General features: G+C 45.7%; 1 protein-coding gene across 3 annotated transcripts in view; it reads left to right on the top strand.

Annotated features, from left to right (window-relative positions):
* LOC122081305 (chromo domain-containing protein LHP1-like) overlaps nt 1-6484 on the top strand; it is a 50215-nt gene extending 43731 nt beyond the window's left edge. The window contains exons 5-7 of one of the 3 annotated variants that reach the window (XM_042648370.1): nt 3891-3951; nt 4037-4109; nt 6160-6484. In XM_042648370.1, coding sequence (XP_042504304.1) covers nt 3891-3951; nt 4037-4096 — 121 coding nt within the window. In that variant the 3' untranslated portion in view covers nt 4097-4109; nt 6160-6484. Of the gene's footprint in view, nt 1-3890; nt 3952-4036; nt 4110-4232; nt 4597-6159 lie in introns of those variants that run through there. The other 2 variants (XM_042648367.1, XM_042648368.1) reach the window with 2 other exon arrangements.
* The last annotated feature ends 10348 nt before the right edge of the window (nt 6485-16832 follow it).

Raw genomic sequence — 16832 nt, 5'->3', positions numbered from 1 at the left:
AGGATGAAGGATGTTAGAAAAGTAAGCTATTGCTTCAGATTTAATGGCATCAGGATGGGTGAGGGTGGTGCCATCACTAGCAGTGAGCTTGAGGATGGAATTGGAGTTAGATCTCGGCTTCTAGGATTTGTAGAAGTAGGCAGAATTAGAGTCTTCCAGCTCCAACCATTTGATGAGGGACTTCTACTTGAGGAAGCTCTCTTCTTGGGCTAGAAGGGCAGAAGCTCTTTCTTCCTCAGTGAGAAGGGGGTTGGGAAGATCAGCTTGAAGGCGGGATTGAATGGAGGCCAGCTCATTGACCCGAGAGGAGACATTGCCAAAGTTTGAAAGATTCTAAGCCTTGAGGACCACTTTGGCATGAGGGGGGAGGAGTAGGCCGAAACAAGGATGTCCTAGGCAGAGCTGACCAAGGAAAGGAAATCAGGGTGGTGGGACTACATGTTAAAGAATTTGAAGGGTTTGGGACTCAAAGAGATGTAATGTTGGACGAGGGAGATGGGGCTGTGATCAAGATTCCAATCGTTGAGGGCTACTTTGGCATTCTTGAGTCGCTGGGCAAGTTGCATTGAAGGGGCATATAACTGTGTCATCACATGCATAAATATGCTGGGTGCGTTGGTAAGGCCAAAAGGAATGACATTCCATTTATACGGACCATCTTTGGTTTTGAAAGCAGTCTTCCACTTATTGCCCAGGCGGATATGTGTCTGATGATACCTGCGCTCAAGACCTAATTTGGAGATCTTTGCACCGGCCAGCATGTCTAGCACATTCTCCAGTCTAGGAATAGGGTAATGTTACTTGACGATAATCTTGTTTATGGCTCTGCTGTCCATGCACATTTGCCACTTCGTGTCCTCCTTCGGTGTAAGAAGGGCTGCACTTGGACTCATACTCTCTTGTATAAACCCTTTCTTCAGTAAGTCATCCACTTGCCACTTCAACTTTGTATGCTCTATTGGGCTCATGGATAAGGTGGTAGATTCAGTAGTACAGATCTGGCTCTAAATCAATGGCATGCTGAATATCATGCATCAGTGGTAGCTCATCAGGCAGCTCCACAGGTACCAAGTCTCAGATATCTGATAACAGTTCCTGAATTGGCTTGGGAAATTCAACCTCTTGTGGAGGAGTCGGCTCCCTACTCCCTAGTGACCAGTGCCAAAATCAGTTTCCTTTTGGTTGGTCTTCAGTGCTTGCCGCTTGGCTTGTTTGGCTGGAATATTTGGAGGATCTAATAAAATGAGCTTGCCATTGAACTTAAATACGCTTTTGTTCTTCTTGCTACCTGCCAACACGTCATTATTATACATCCAGGGCCGTCCCAAAAGCACATCAGTGATTGTAATGGGAATTAACATCACACCATATGGCTTCATCATAACAGCCAATCTTCAAGGGTTCTTGACACCACTGATTTACCAACATCGTATTGCCATTCAGAAAAGAGACTTGATACGGCTGGGGGCTGGGGTGTTTCTCTGAACGTAACTTAGCCTTCTTGGTAAAAGCTTTTGAAACCTCATTTCCACAATTGTCACTATCAATAATAAACTGAGTGGGAGAATCTCCAGTGCGTATACGGGTATAGAAAAATGCAATGCCGATACCATCCTTTCTCTGGGTCTCCGCTAACAAAATATAGTTGTATGCTATAGCATCATCATCCTCTACAACCTCATCAAAACCATCTGCTAGTTCATCATCCCCAATTGGATAGGAACTGTCCCCTCTTGATGCAGATTGATCATCAAAATAGGCTTGTTTTATTAGAAATAAGCCTAGGGTTGGGTTCCATACATGTTGGGCCTTTGATCCCATGTGTTTTGAGTGCAATAGGCTACTTTTATGGGTCTAAAAGAGGGGCTTTAAGGTTGCATACAGGATTACTAGTTTGTTTCTTTTTTTAATTAGTTTCCTTTTTAGATGGGGTTATTTAGTTTGTAATTTCAGTGCCTAATTAGTTTCTAATTTCAGTACCTAGTTAGTTTCTAATTTCTAATTTCCTAGTTTCTATTTTTAATTTTAGTAACTAGAGGTAGTTTCCTATTTCAGTTTTTGGAAACTAAAGGTAGTTTTTATTTCTTGTAATCACCCCATCATTATTATAAATAAAGGAGGGCTCTCATACTACAGCCCACGATTTTATGAATGAAAAAGCTTGCTGCTGTTTGCTCTTCTGAGTGTGCTTTGTGTGTGATCAAAGTGACGGACTGGTGTATGATCCGGTGACCCTTTGCGGCGTGAAGTCCAAGAGGTTTCTTTAAGTTCTCTCCATCTTTTTTGAAATATTCAAGGTGATTTAAGGACTGAAACACTGCTATATGGATCTGGTATTTATTCTTCATATTCTGCCCAGAAAATTATCCTTTTCTGTACAATTGGCCTGCCCCCTGTAGCTGCTAGAAGCCTTGGTTATGGCTGATTTTCTGGTCGAGTCTTCTCCTCTACCAAGGTGAAACTTGATCCAACTTATAGCCCATTCTGACCAGCCAATCTCTGGATATTTGAAATCTCTGTATTTTTGTCCTGTAATGGTTTTCCGAACATAGGTCAGAACCTATAGGTTCCCTTCTGTTCCCTTGTGTTTCTGTGGTTGTTATTCTGGTTGGGCTGTGTTTAGGACTTAATATTGTGTCTGAATTAGTCCTAGTTGCTGGTCTGTTTTCTGATCGGACAAAGGATCAGTTTTGGAGATCGATTAGACTGCTGAAAGTCCTTCATTATTTCTGGTTTGTGGAAACTTTGTCTTATATTGGCTGTAATTGGTTGTTCTTTGATTAAAAGTTCCTGCAGTTGAGACTTGGTTAGACTCCCTATCCTAGTCTACATTACCTTTCCCTCATCATCATCAATCCCTTCTAGTACAACGTTAAGCTTTTGCCTCGTGGCAAAACTTGGTTATGCGGCCATACTCCTGACAATGAAAGCACTGATCTTTTTTCCAGTTAATCTAAAGGTTCCTAGTTGCCTACGAACTTTGGAAAGGGATGATTAGGACAGTAAGTTCCAGTAACTGGTTAATTTGTCTGCCTAATATAAAGAATGCTCAAACAAAAATGTCTTAACAAGTCAGATTATTTGTGGGTACAGAATCACATGCTGCATTGGATAATATTGGCCTTTGTAATAGTGCAACTATGGGAAGCTTAATCTTTATACAGAATGTAATAAATTACAATGAGAATAGTTGGATGGATTGACATTACACAATTCACATGCTTGCATCATGTTACTTATGGGCAGGGTAACATCCATGCAGGATGCATGTTGAACATAGAGAGCTCTTGGTTAAGCTATAGTGAAAAAGCACCGTAATGATAGTTACAACCAGAAACTACTGCCCTAGAGGTGTAAAGGTAGGCAACATTTTTGTGGGGTCTAAACTCTTTCTTTCTAATTACTTTGTGATGGAATTAGGGGAGTGAGACTTGTGTCAGAGTGACACAGTGCACCTTTATTTATAATAAAACTATTATGAGTACGAAGACCACACTACCCTTATACCCATATTACAACAATTTGTATCCTTTAGTCCATTTTCTTTACATAAGAAGGGAAAACCGTAGGGCTTACTACTGCAGCTGGCCTAATTCATTTAGTTTTTCTATGCCTGTCAACATGTCAGATCCAAACCTTTTGGGACATCTTTGAATAATCATACGTATGAAATTTATGGATCTGTGCTGATTTCTTGTCGAATTCTTACAAGAAGTAGTTTCTGGTTAGGAACCCTTTGTTTGATATCTTTGAACCATGTTAATGAGCAGCTTCCCGCTCCCCCCACACCTCCCCCCCCAAAAAAAATGGTTAACTTGAACTAAAATTTTCTAAAAACGTTGTTCTGCCCTTCATTTGATTACATTTCTAATGGCAATTGTCAATTCTAGGTCTGATGGGAAAGAAATGGTGGTGGATAACAATTTTTTAAAGATTAACAATCCTCTTCTGGTATTTTCTCTATGCTCTTTATGTCTCCTTCCTAATTACAAGTTCAAACTACTAATTCTTACGATGTGGTTTTCTCATATGCCAGTTGATCAGCTATTATGAGCAACATCTTCGTTATAGTCCTCGGCGAAATGAGATGTACTAGAAGGGTATGAAGGGTATGGATAAATATGACTCAAATGCATTTGCATCATTAGTATCAAGTTTGCTAGATTGTTGGTCAACTGTCAAAGTTAATTTCTTCTATGCATAATCTTCGGTTTTTGTTTAATTGCTGCCAGTTATTATTTGCTTTCACTGCAGCTAGAAGGATGGAGACTTCACATGGCTGGTTTTATTTGGAATAGTGCATAGTGGCTAATATATCGAGCAAAGTTGAAAATTTGGTGAAGAACAATGGCATGATACTTTTGTAAATTTTTTTTTTGGTTTTCGGGGGCGTTGACCTAGTGTTTGGTTTCAATGGAAACAGAAGGGAATGCCCTGATTGCTTCTGTAAGAGAACCCACATGTCGTCCTTATGGTTTAGCTCAACTATTAATGCATTTAGGAAGGTTAGGACCTCAATTGTCTCAACAAATACAAGAGCTGCCAACAATCTAATTCACCTCACCTATGAAAGCAAAAATTATATGTTCGCTGAGATTTCAGGTTGTGATATAATGCAATCCATTATCTCCCATAGAGGATAAACCATTACATTTCTCCATCTTTCAAAAGTATTGACTCACAGATCCCAATCTTCCAGAGTGAAATGGTACAAGTTATCCAATTTTTTTTTTGCTGCTAGGTTGTTATTGTCTATTTTTAAGTTTTTAAATAAACCTAATGTTCACCAGCATCAGTACAGGGGAGGGAAAACAAAGAGGTGGGGGGCGGGGTGGTTTGGTGCCATAGATTGCACATTGCATGAACTCAGCTGACCTAACAAGTCTACAGTTTGTTAGGTTTTAGGACCCCAATCCGTTATTCAATGGCTCTGCGCTTGACGGATCTGTTGCCCGAATGCTTTGGAGCTCTTTTGGTTCCATGGTGCGTCATATGATTTTGATTTACCTGGTAAACGATGGCAAAGACCAAGGGAGTAGCTGCGGGTTTATTGAACCTTTTCGGGGCTTTCATTGAGGATGTCCTTTTAGCCATGGAATGGTCATCTTGTCTCTTGTATGTCCATAGAGAGTTGATAAAGAGGAATGATTGAGATCACTCATTTAATTGCTGATGGCTTTATTCAAGCATCTATCAAGCTTCTGAGCATGATGTAATCTCTATTCAAGATGTTTTGCATCTTTTCCAATATTTGCCTGGCTAGCAAATTAACTTCTCTTAATAAAGTAGTATTTTCTATAGTAAAGGTACCTCTTCAGATACAAAGAATAAGATATTCAGTACTCTCGTTACCAAAAAAAGATATTTCCTTGAAATGATAAATGGATCATGTTATCTTGGCCTCTTGGGACTCCCTTGGTTCCTAAGAAAGGGAAGCGTACAATATGGAAAAAATATCATTTCTCGTGTTTCCTCCAATCTTGATTTATGGAAATCCCTTTTGCTTTCTTCTGCTGGTAGGCTTGGTGTTATTAAGTTTGGTCCCTACCTATTGGATGTCTCTCTTTAGGTTTCCAACATTTCCTTGTTTGCAATTGGATGTTATGTTTTCTAGGTTTTGGCATGGGTTGTAGTAATGGGTCTAGATATTGGTCTCTTGTGTTTTGAAAGTCTTTATGTTTGCCCAAGTGTGGTGGATTGGGTTACGTTTTACTTCCGACCATAATTTGGCCATAATTGTGAAATTAGCCTGGAGGGTAATTATCCAATCTCAGGATTTTATGGGTCTGAGATATTTGTTGGGGGTACGATGCCTTGAATTTCATCTTTTAATCATTGTTATTGGTTGGGCCTCGATGAATTGGCAGGTCCATTCATGAGTTACCATCTCAAGGGAAATTTTTTTCTAAGGCTATATAGGTAGTTGTGTAAATTTCATGTACAGGGTTTCATTATATAATTGTAACGATGGTTCTTTCTCTGTATGCAATCTGAGAAAAGTGTGAAGACAAGCGCTATAACTTTATTCGGCATTGATAGTGACATAGGATCTCATCTCACTGTGAACATATACAATTTTATTGAACCACATAAATCTATGTTCATTGTGTGATTGTCTATTCTTTTTTTTTTTTTTTTTTTTTTTTTCTTTTTTGAAAGTTTCTAGCCGACACTTTTGCTGCTCGTGACAAATTGGTCAAGTTTTTATCAGTTCTTCTTGTCTGTACTCTTTGTGGCTTGTCTAATGAGTCGCATTGGAATTTGCTTCTTTTTCGTGCTCCTTTTCTAGCCATATTTGGATGGCTGGGCCATTGGGATGGCAGATAAGTTCCTCCGGGCAGTTTCATATTGTGAGCTATTTGACTCTTCAATTAGATCTTCTAACTTGCCTACTTTGTATTTGCATTGGATTCTAAGCTAATTCTGTTGTAACTATGTATGCTCTTTGGATCCAATGATATATATTTGTTCTTCAAGGGGTTCAGCCTTCACCTTATGCTACTTTGGAGAGTCCGTATCAGGACCTCGTAAGTACGAGAACTTGATCTTGGATCCTTGTATGTTTTGTTAGTTGATGCGTGTATTCCATTAAAAACTACAACCAGATTGGATTACCTACAATGGCTCTCTCTAAATGTTATCCCATCTATCTCTTTTAACTTAAATGCTATACACCATTACACCGTCTCTCTTTAAAAATAATTTTCTATTTTTATTTAAATCTTAATTAAAACAATACTTATACAAAACACATACACACACACTCTCTCCCTGATTATCTCATGCCAATTCGATACAACACCAATATTGATCTGGTCCAATCTAATACTAATCAATGTATTGGTATTGGCAATTTCAAGATCGAAATCGTATTGTGACCAATATTGATTTGTACCAAAGCATTCTAAAAATTGAAAAACTTGATGATGTCTCCAGCCAAATTGACATATGTTCAATGCACCATATTTCTGAATCACCATCATGCCGGAATAAAGTTTTCCTCAACTCAGAGGATAGCTCACCCACCATTCTAGGGTTCACAAACCCTATAGGGTATAAGTCTAAAGTATCCCCTTGGTAACTCTATAGGGTTTTAGTATAAGTCTCAAAGATCCTCTTGATAACTCCATAGGTGAATGAATCTCACTTTCTTTTATGACCAAGTTTTTTCTTCAGCCATGGTTATTCATTCACATTTTTTTTTTTTTAGAATTCACCATAGGCTTCATATGAATGGGAGAGGATACCATAATGGTATTTTGGATTTATACTAAAGTCCTAGGGATTTGTGGACCCTGGGATGGTGGGTGAGCTGTCCTCTATGGATGAGTAAAACTTTCTTCTATTAATAATTTATCAATATTTCATGATTTTTTAATCTGCCAAGACTAATATCTAAAGCTAATTTTGCAGGATTAAAATAAAAATCCAAGATTAAATTATAGCTAAAATGAAAAATAAAGAAATGGAATTTTTTTTTAATAAACCATTAAGAGAGAGAGAGGGAGTGTGTGTGGTTCCGTTTTGTGGAGAAAGATAGAAAGGGAAAGATAATCGGTTAAAAAATAGGAGAGATAATAAGTGGGTTACACATGACTAGAATTGAAAATTAAGTTCTTGTACGAAGACTTGATATGGACTCCAAGCTAGACATCGGCATACGTAGGGGATGTAAGAAACGATAGAATTAAACCTCTATTTCTCTTAATTCTTAAAATAAAATTTCTTTCCCAAGAAAAAAAAAAAAAAAACTCAAGCATTATTCGGCATCAGGCAAATGTTAAAGCTGCAACCAGATCCTCTCATGTTTGGCAATCCCTCTAGCGCACATCAAACAGCTAGCAACACCAGGCACTTACCCCAAATTCCTCCCACTAGTTTGATGCGCATTGGAGGGGATGGCGCACTTGAGAGGATTGGAATCCGGTCAAACTTCTTGGTGCTAGCATCGAATAGAAATAAATAACCATATTAAATACATATGGTATCATCTCCGTATATGCTTTATTGGGTCAGATTTTAGAAAAATATTATTTCTTATTTTTAATTATCGTATGTATCCATAATAGTGTTATTGTAGTCCCAAACTTATTTACTATGATGTGTAGTAACATAGTATATCTAAAATAGTGCCGTGCAACCTTTTTTTTTTTCCTTAACCAAGGTGTTCGGGCCAATATCACGAGCCATATGTTTTCCAATCCCATCATAAGTTGAACGATTTTATTGCTTTACTCTCCTCTTCTCGGTTCGGACCCCTGAACACACACACACACACACACACTCTCTCCTCTTCTTAGTTCGGACCCCCTGAACACACACTCTGATATAGCCAAATTGATCTCTCGGTGGGGAAAGGACACGTGTCGCCCCCGAGACACGTTTCGTCCACCAGATAAGGATTCCAAGGACTCAATCACGCTCGATCACGTCGTTTGCATGGGGGAATATTCCCCACAAGAAGGACGGCCGTATGGGAGAAGGACAGAGGAAAAGACAAGAAAAAAAACCCTAGACCCGAGGAACCATATAAGGGGGCCGAGAGGAAGGAAGAAGGTAAGCATTCAGACCCTCACCATTACTCCCTTACTGAAAACTATGCGGCCGACCCTAACTTGAGCGTCGGAGGACTAACCCCGGACAAAGCTCCGGGCCTCCGTCGTCTGTGCTTGTGCAGGACCAACTCAAGGGGTTTTTTGGCAGCAACAGATTGGCACTGTCTGTGGGAACGACGGTAATGGTGGGGAGAACCTACAACCGCAAGAGGACAAGAGCGGTGTCCAACATGGACATGGGGGAAGAACCTTCAGGGGGGCTTCCTCCCTCGGCGGAGATAGGACGAGAGAGGGGCAATGACGACCGGGAAGTATCCGTAAGGTACCAACGTTCGGCTGGATATTCAGTACGTGAAGACAGTGATCATCAGCCTCCTGCAGCGCAGGAGTACGTGACGAGGGAGCAATTCGAAGCCCTCCAGGACAAATATAACCGGATGGCCAAGACTATGAGGGAGGTCTCCAAAGCTGTCTCTCAGAAGACCGGCGGAGCACCCCTAGGCCCCCACTTCCAGTTTGAGAGAGCTCGAGATGAAGACCAGAGCAGTATAGGATCGACAAGGGCCGATTGTGACCCTCGAAACCGAGCGAGGAGGGAGAGTCCCACACCCCGAGGTAGGACGCAATGCGCCGCCAGAGACCCACATGGGGATCCGCACCAAGGAGACAAACAGAGGCCTGAGGACTCGGGATTAAAGCAGATGATCCTAGACCTGAAGGATGAGATCAAGAAGGTGGCAGAAAATCAGACGGGAACTCGCGAGCCGGACCTCACTAATGACACGGCTCTAGCTGACGAGGTCATGAGGGACCCACTCCCGATCGGCTTTTGCCTACCCAAGTATGACACTTATGACGGGTCTGGGGACCCCGTTGATCACCTGGAAGGCTTCAAAGTCGCCATGCAGTTCCATCGGGTCTCGGAAAACATCATGTGTCGTGCCCTTCCATTGATGTTCAGAGGAGTGGCGAGGCTATGGTACAACCGTCTGCCGACGAAGTCGATCCACAGCTTCAGCGACCTAAGTTACTTCTTCGTGAAGGGATTCTCTAGTAGCCAGCCCCTTCAGAAGACTACGTTGAACTTGACCAACATCAAGCAACAAGAAGGGGAATCGCTGTGGAACTACATGAAGCGATTCCAACAAGAGAAGATCACAATCAGAGGCCTAGACCCGAAGGAAGAGTTCACGGCCCTGTTAGGAGGCGTCAAGGATAAGGAGTTGAAGAGGTCTCTAGCGAAGCATACACCTAGGAATCTGACCGAGCTAAGAGCACGATGTGATAAGTACATCCAGATGGAAGAAACCCTCCAGGCCGATGAAGAAGTCGAAAGGAAGGTGGTAAGAAAGAGGCTCTCAAGGGTTGACGATAAACCCTCCGAAGAAGGCAAAAGACGAAAGTCTGAGCGCGGTCGGGCCCTCAGTCCACCAAGGAAGTTTGAGAAGTACGCACCCCTGAACCGAAGGCGAACATAGGTACTAATGCAGATAAAGGATTCCCTGGATGCCAGGGCCATGAAGTGGCCAGGAAAGATGGGGCGACACCCCGAGAGACGCAACGTGGACAGATATTGCCACTTCCACAGAGACCATGGCCGTGATACCGAAGACTGTTGGCACCTCAAGGGGGAGATAGAAGGGATGATCCGAAGGGGGTATCTAGGTCGATTTGTAGACCGTGAAAAGGAGGTTGCCCCAGACGGTAATGGCCGGAGGGATAATCGTCGGAGAGATGGCGGAGGTCACTATAAGAGAAGGGGGCTCGCCCGTAGAGGCAATCAGGAACGGAAAAGGGACCAGACACCCGAGGAAGCTGAGCGTCGCCCCTGAGATGAGAATAAGAGCCCAACTAGAGTTATAGCAACCATCTGTGGAGGCCCAGCCGTTGGAGAGAGTTCAGTCTTTGCCAGGAAAGCGAAGGCCTATGCAAGAAGCGTACATATGGCAGAATGGCCGAACAAGAAGGCAAAGACGGGGACGGTTATCTCCTTCTCAGATGATGATCTGGAAGGGGTACAGACTCCGCATGACGATGCCTTGGTTATCACCATGACCATAGCGGATTGCAAAGTGAAGAGGATCTTAGTGGATAACGGCAGTTCAGCTGATATCCTGTTCCTTGAAGCTTTTTGGAAGATGGGCCTAGACGAGGGAAAGTTAAAGAAGGTCAAACACCCGTTGCAGGGATTCTCCGGCGTCCCAGTGAAGGTGGAAGGGTCGATTGAGTTGCCGGTAAGAGCTGGCACTGGAGATCGCCAAGCGACGATCATGATCAACTTCCTGGTGGTGGGCATTACATCGGTATACAATGTCATACTGGGAAGGGTCGGATTGAACCTACTAAAGGCTGTCATCTCCACTTCCCATCTCAAGATGAAATTCCCAACCAAGAATGGTGTCGGGGAGTGTCCGGGCAATCAGGAGGCATCCCGGAGGTGTTACGCCACTACCTTATGGGGAAAAGAAAAGGCGGGCGAGGCACTCCCAATAGAGGATCTGCGCGATGATGCCAGTTATCAATGGGGGGAGCCGGTCGAAGACTTGGTGCAAGTTGAAGCCGAAGAGGGGGACGACGCTTGGTAATTTCAGATTGGGGCAACCATGCCAAGGTTGCTGTGAGAAAGACTCGTCTCATTCCTACGGAACAACGCTGACGTCTTCGCCTAGTCGGCTTCGGATATGCCCAGGATAGACCGAGAGATGATAGAACATCATCTGAATGTTAGCCCAATAAAGAAGCCGGTGCAGCAGAAGAAGAGGACTTTTGCCCCCGAAAGGCGACAGAAAATAGACGAGGAAGTGGAGAAGCTGCTGAAGGCCCAGTTCATCCGTGAGATCCAGTACCCGGAGTGGATATCCAACGTGGTAATGGTCCCGAAGGCAAACGGGAAGTGGAGGATCTGCATCGACTTCACCGACCTGAATAAGGCCTGCCCGAAGGACGCATACCCCCTGCCGAAGATAGACTTCCTCATCGAAGTCACGGCGGGATACGAGGCGCTGAGCTTCATGGATGCATACTCGGGGTACAATCAAATCAAAATGTCTGAGGCCGATGTCCCGAAAACATCCTTCATAACCGAGGGTGGGCTGTACTACTATGAGGTCATGCCTTTCGGGCTAAAAAATGCAGGGGCCACCTATCAAAGGTTGGTGAATAAAATCTTCAAAGGGATGATCGGCAAAACCATGGAGGTATATGTGGACGATATGCTTGTAAAAAGCCTGAAGGCGGAATGACACATCCAAGACTTGGAAGAGGCGTTCCAGGTGCTGAGACGATACGGTATGAAGCTGAACCCAGCAAAATGTGCATTCAGAGTAGCCTCGGGAAAGTTCCTCGGCTTCATCGTCTCGGAGAGAGGAATTGAAGTCAACCCAGTCAAAATACAAGCCATTCGGGACATGAGGTCACCGCAGAACGTGAAGCAAGTCTAGGAGCTAACGGGTCGGGTTGTCGCCCTCGGGCGATTCATATCTCGGTCTGTAGATAGATGCCTCCCCTTCTTCAAAGCACTAAAGGGGACCAAAAGGTTCGAATGGACGAAGGAGTGCGAAAAGTCTCTTGAACAATTGAAGGAGTACTTGGCCGCACCCCCGTTGCTGACGAAGCCGAACACCGGGGATACCTTGCAGTTATACCGGGAATCGTGTTGGTGAGCCCCGAGGGTTTCAAAATAGAATACGCCCTACGGTTCGACTTCGATGCCTCCAACAACGAAGCAGAATATGAAGCGTTAATAGCCGGAATTAATCTGGCTCGGGCTTTGATGGTAAAGGAGCTGGTAGTGCATAGCGACTCCCAGCTAGTGGTACAACGGTGAATGGAGACTACGAGGCCAAAGAGCAAAGGATGGACGAATAGTTGAAGACGGTGCGAGACAAGGTAGCGGCTTTCAAGGAATTTGAGGTAAGGCAGGTGTCACGAGAAGAGAATGCTAGTGCAGACGCACTGTCACAGTTGGCCACCTCCGACTTCATAGATCTTGGACGATCGGTGTATTTTGAAGTGCTATCACAGCCAAGCATCGAAAAACCCCAAGAGGTATTACCTGTAGGTGAAAACGGACAAAGCTGGATGAAGGCCATAACCGAATATCTCAAAGAAGGAAAGCTCCCAGAGAATGGGGACGAGGCAAGAAAAATAAGAATGAGGTCAGCGCGCTTCTTCCTGAAGGACGAGACATTATATAAGATAGGGTTCACCTTGCCATACCTCAAGTGTCTGGATTCCGCCGACGGTGAGTACGCACTCCGGGAGGTACATGAAGGGATATGCGGTCAACACCTAGGAGCCCAGGCCTTGGCACATAAAGTGCTAAGGCAGGGCCTGTACTGGCCGACAATGAGGAAGGATGCAGAATCACTAGTCAGGAAGTGCGTCAAGTGCCAAATGTTTGCCCCCGTGCCTAGGCTACGCTCTACCGAGCTCTCATCCTTATCGAACCTAGTACCATTCACCATGTGGGGAATCGACATCCTAGGCCCATTCCCCCTAGCCACGAGACAAAGGAAGTTTGCTGTAGTGGCAGTTGACTACTTCACGAAGTGGGCAGAAGCCGAAGCCCTATCGACGATAACCAAAAAGAACATAAGGGACTTCTTCCAAAGGGCGGTAGTCTATAGATTTGGAATCCCCCAGGTTGTGGTGACGGACAATGGAACTTAGTTTGCCAATCCGACCTTCGGCACGTTCTGTGAGGCCCTCGGCATCGACCACAGGAAAACCTCCGTCGGTTATCCACCGACCAACGGGCAGACAGAGGTAACCAACCGTACACTACTTCAAGGAATAAAAAAGAGACTAGACGACGCCAAAGGACTATGGGCAGACGAGTTGCACCACATCCTCTGGGCTTACCGCACTACTGAGAGATTAGCCACCGGAGAAACACCCTTCATGTTAACATACGACACTGAAGCGGTACTTCCAGTGGAGATAGGGGCCATTACCCATCGGATTCAGTACTACAATGAAGACGAAAACGATGGAGGGCTCCGAGCGAATCTAGACCTCTTGGCAGAAACCAGAGATACTTCGCAAGAAAGGATCGCCGCTTACCAACAGAGGGTCGCGAGGCACTACAACACCAAAGTTCAAAAGAATGAATTTAGGAAGGTGACCTCGTCCTCAGAAGGGCAGAAGTGTAGGACCCGAGACATCAAGGAAAGCTAGATCCAAATTGGGAAGGGCCCTACAGAGTCTCGAGGGTAATATGACCAGGGTCCTATCACCTGGAGACTACGGGGGGAGGAAGGGTACCCCGATCGTGGAACTCTCAGAACTTAGGAAAATTCCATCAGTAGTGAAGTGGCGAGCACGCACACTTGTCTTTTGTAGTTTTTTGTAATTTTCGCCCTTGTGCACTTTTAAGTTGTAATTCCTCATCCTAAACGCTGGAAGATTTTATTCATGGATAATACAAAAGCTGGTTTACGGCAATTGAGAGGAATTCTCTAGTCTGATGACCTTTAACTCTACTGAACGGCTACGACCGAAGGTCTTCACCTCGATCGGGGTCTCGGGCGAAGGCCGAGCAGAGCTTACCGAAGGACGACACCTCGGTCAAGGCTCAGGGGAAGGCTGAGCTGAACTGGCCGAAGGTCATCACCTCGGCTGGGGTCTCGGGAAAAGGTCGAGCCAAAGTGGCTGACGGTGTTCGCCTTGGTCAGGGGGCTTAGGCAGAGAACAAGCTTTGCAGGGCTAGCATCCACTCCTCGGCTGAGGCACGGGCAAGGCTGGGTTGACCTGACTGAGGGTCCCACCATCGGCCTGTGACCCGACTCCAGAGCCGAAGGAACTTGACCAAAGGCAATCGATTATCGGGAGCGATGACTATCGAAGGGTCGGCCCTCGGCTAGATCTCGGATCCATGACAGTCTAATAGACCCTTCGGCTGGAGCCGAGGGAGAACACTTGGTGAATCGCTTGATATTCGTAGGGTAGGCCCTCGGCTAAGTCTCGGATCCATGCCAGTCTAACAGACCCTTTGGATGGAGCCGAGGGAGAACACTTGGTGAAAATCGCTTGATGTTCGTAGGGTAGGCTCTCGGCTAGGTCTCGGATCCATGCGTCTAACAGACCCTTTGGCTGGAGCCGAGGGACACTTGGTGAAAACCACTTAGTACTTGCTCCAGGTCCCTCAAGTCCAGTCCTTGGACTCAGGGAACCTATCCGATATGCCAAGGGGGCAGGACCGAGCCGTGCTCAGGTAGGAAGGCGGACCCTAAGGCAGGCAACGAGGGGTTTCAGCCTCTTTGCACCTAGCTACGGACTAAAGACTACCTTACTCAAAGGGACACAGAAGGCGAGAAAAATGAAAGTTGGGAACAAAAATTCTCTTTATTCATTCATAAAGCCCGAAGGCTAAGATTATAAGACGAAGGCCCGAAGGCCGTAGTTACATACGAAGCCCGAAGGCTGATTACATAAGGCCCAAAGGCCAAGATTACAAGAAGCCCAAAGGCTGATAACATAACAAAAAGAAAGGGGGTTGTCTGAGCTGAGACCCGGGGTGACCTCAAGGGGCGTCCGTTGGGTTCGCGGCCTCTTCTTCGGCTTGGAGGGTCTCCTGATCCGAACCTCCGTGGCCCGGAGTCGGAGGGACCTCTCGGTGCAGCTGAACCTCACCCTCCTCGCTGCAGCCTCCGCCATCGGCATCCGCAACCTCAGTGGCTGATGGGGCCACCTCAACGTCATCGTCCTCAAAGATGAGCCCACTGTCCTCGAAGGAGACCCCGGGGTAACGCTCGAGGACCCAGTCTCGAACCTCGGTGGCGCCCATTGTGAACCCCAGGACGATGGCCTGCTTTATCTCCTCCCTAAAGTCCTCGGAGGACCGATCCTCCTCGACCCCTCGGGCCTCGGCTTCTTGAATTCGAGCCTTCATCTGCGACTTCAGCTCCACGAGCTTCTGATCGCACTCTTGGCGCACGAAGACGAGGTCCTTCTCCAAGTGCTCCACCTTCTCAAGGAGGATCGAGCGCTCGTTCTCTAGGGCGGCCTTCTCTCTCTCGATGACCTCGAGGTCTCGGCACATAGCTTCGGCTCGAGTCGCCAGTTGACCCATCTGATTTTGTGCCTACATGAAACACCGAAGGTCAGAATGCTAAGACAAAAAAAAAAAGAAGGTAGGGGGACCAAAGCTTACCCCGGCCATGAAGATGCAAGCATTCGTGATCATGGCCGCCGTTCCCTGCTTCTGTGCCTCGGTGGCATCTCGGGGAAGACTCCCCTTCATCACCAGCTCACGACCAACTCACCCGACGGCCAGCGTGTCGTCCTCCTTCACCGACCATTGAGGGACAAACCCCACTTCGGCCCTCACGGTCGCCACCCTCGGGCCTCTCGAGGCTGCGACGGGGGAGGGGTCTTGCGCAGGCCCGTCACGGCCCAGAGCAGCGAGGGCCTAGATTGCCTCGGCGCTTGGTCCCTCGACTTTGGACCTCTTCTTCGGGGTCTCGGAGGACGACCCTTTCTTCTCCTTCCTCTTCGGCCTCGGCTGCTATTGGGCTTCCCGCACCTTGGCTTCCTTGATTTGTGCCTGCCTTGCCGCGGCGGCGGCCCTAGCATCGGCCCTGGAGACTTGCACTGCAAAAAGAAACAATGGGAGTCAGTACGAAGCACCGACACCCGAAGGAAGCAAACGGAGGCTAGCCTAACTCATTAATTGGGCTGGTCCAAGTCAGGCCATAAATGTGTCTGGCTCGGTCGGGCCTAACAATGTGGGTCTGGAATTGACACCCCCAATCTTGGGTACCCTAAACAATTCAATTACACTAGATTCAACACTCTCGATCCCTCACAATGAGCAATGTTGACCCCTAAACATGCAATGTGTTCATGACTATGTCGAAACGCAAATACAATGAGTCTCTCGGGCAATGAGCCACAACACAATAGTGTAATTTCAAATAGTCTTCCCTAAGCCCACATGTCAATTCGACTATTCCAAACCGCTTTCCCAATCGTGTCCTATTGGGCTGCATCATCCATAATACTAAGGAGCATGTCAAAGTGGCATCATTGGACATCCTCTTCATGACATGGTCTCAGGTAGAGGGTATCTGTAGGATCAACTTATTTTGATGCAAAGAACGAAGAAGGGATCCATTCAGTCACTCTCACAAATTGTTACAACAAAACACATACAGTGTGAAATGTATGCTATGGTGCTTCTCCCACTCGAGGTGGGCATGTCACTTATAAGATAAAAAGAACACCATACAAATTTGGGTTTAGTTGCACTTTAAAGTGCCTCACCTGAGTCATTCA

The sequence above is a fragment of the Macadamia integrifolia genome, chromosome 6 (genome assembly GCF_013358625.1).
Source record: "Macadamia integrifolia cultivar HAES 741 chromosome 6, SCU_Mint_v3, whole genome shotgun sequence".
Lineage (NCBI taxonomy): Eukaryota > Viridiplantae > Streptophyta > Magnoliopsida > Proteales > Proteaceae > Macadamia > Macadamia integrifolia.
The sequence above is the reverse complement of the archived record's forward strand: the minus strand, read 5'-3'. Positions and strand labels throughout refer to the sequence as shown.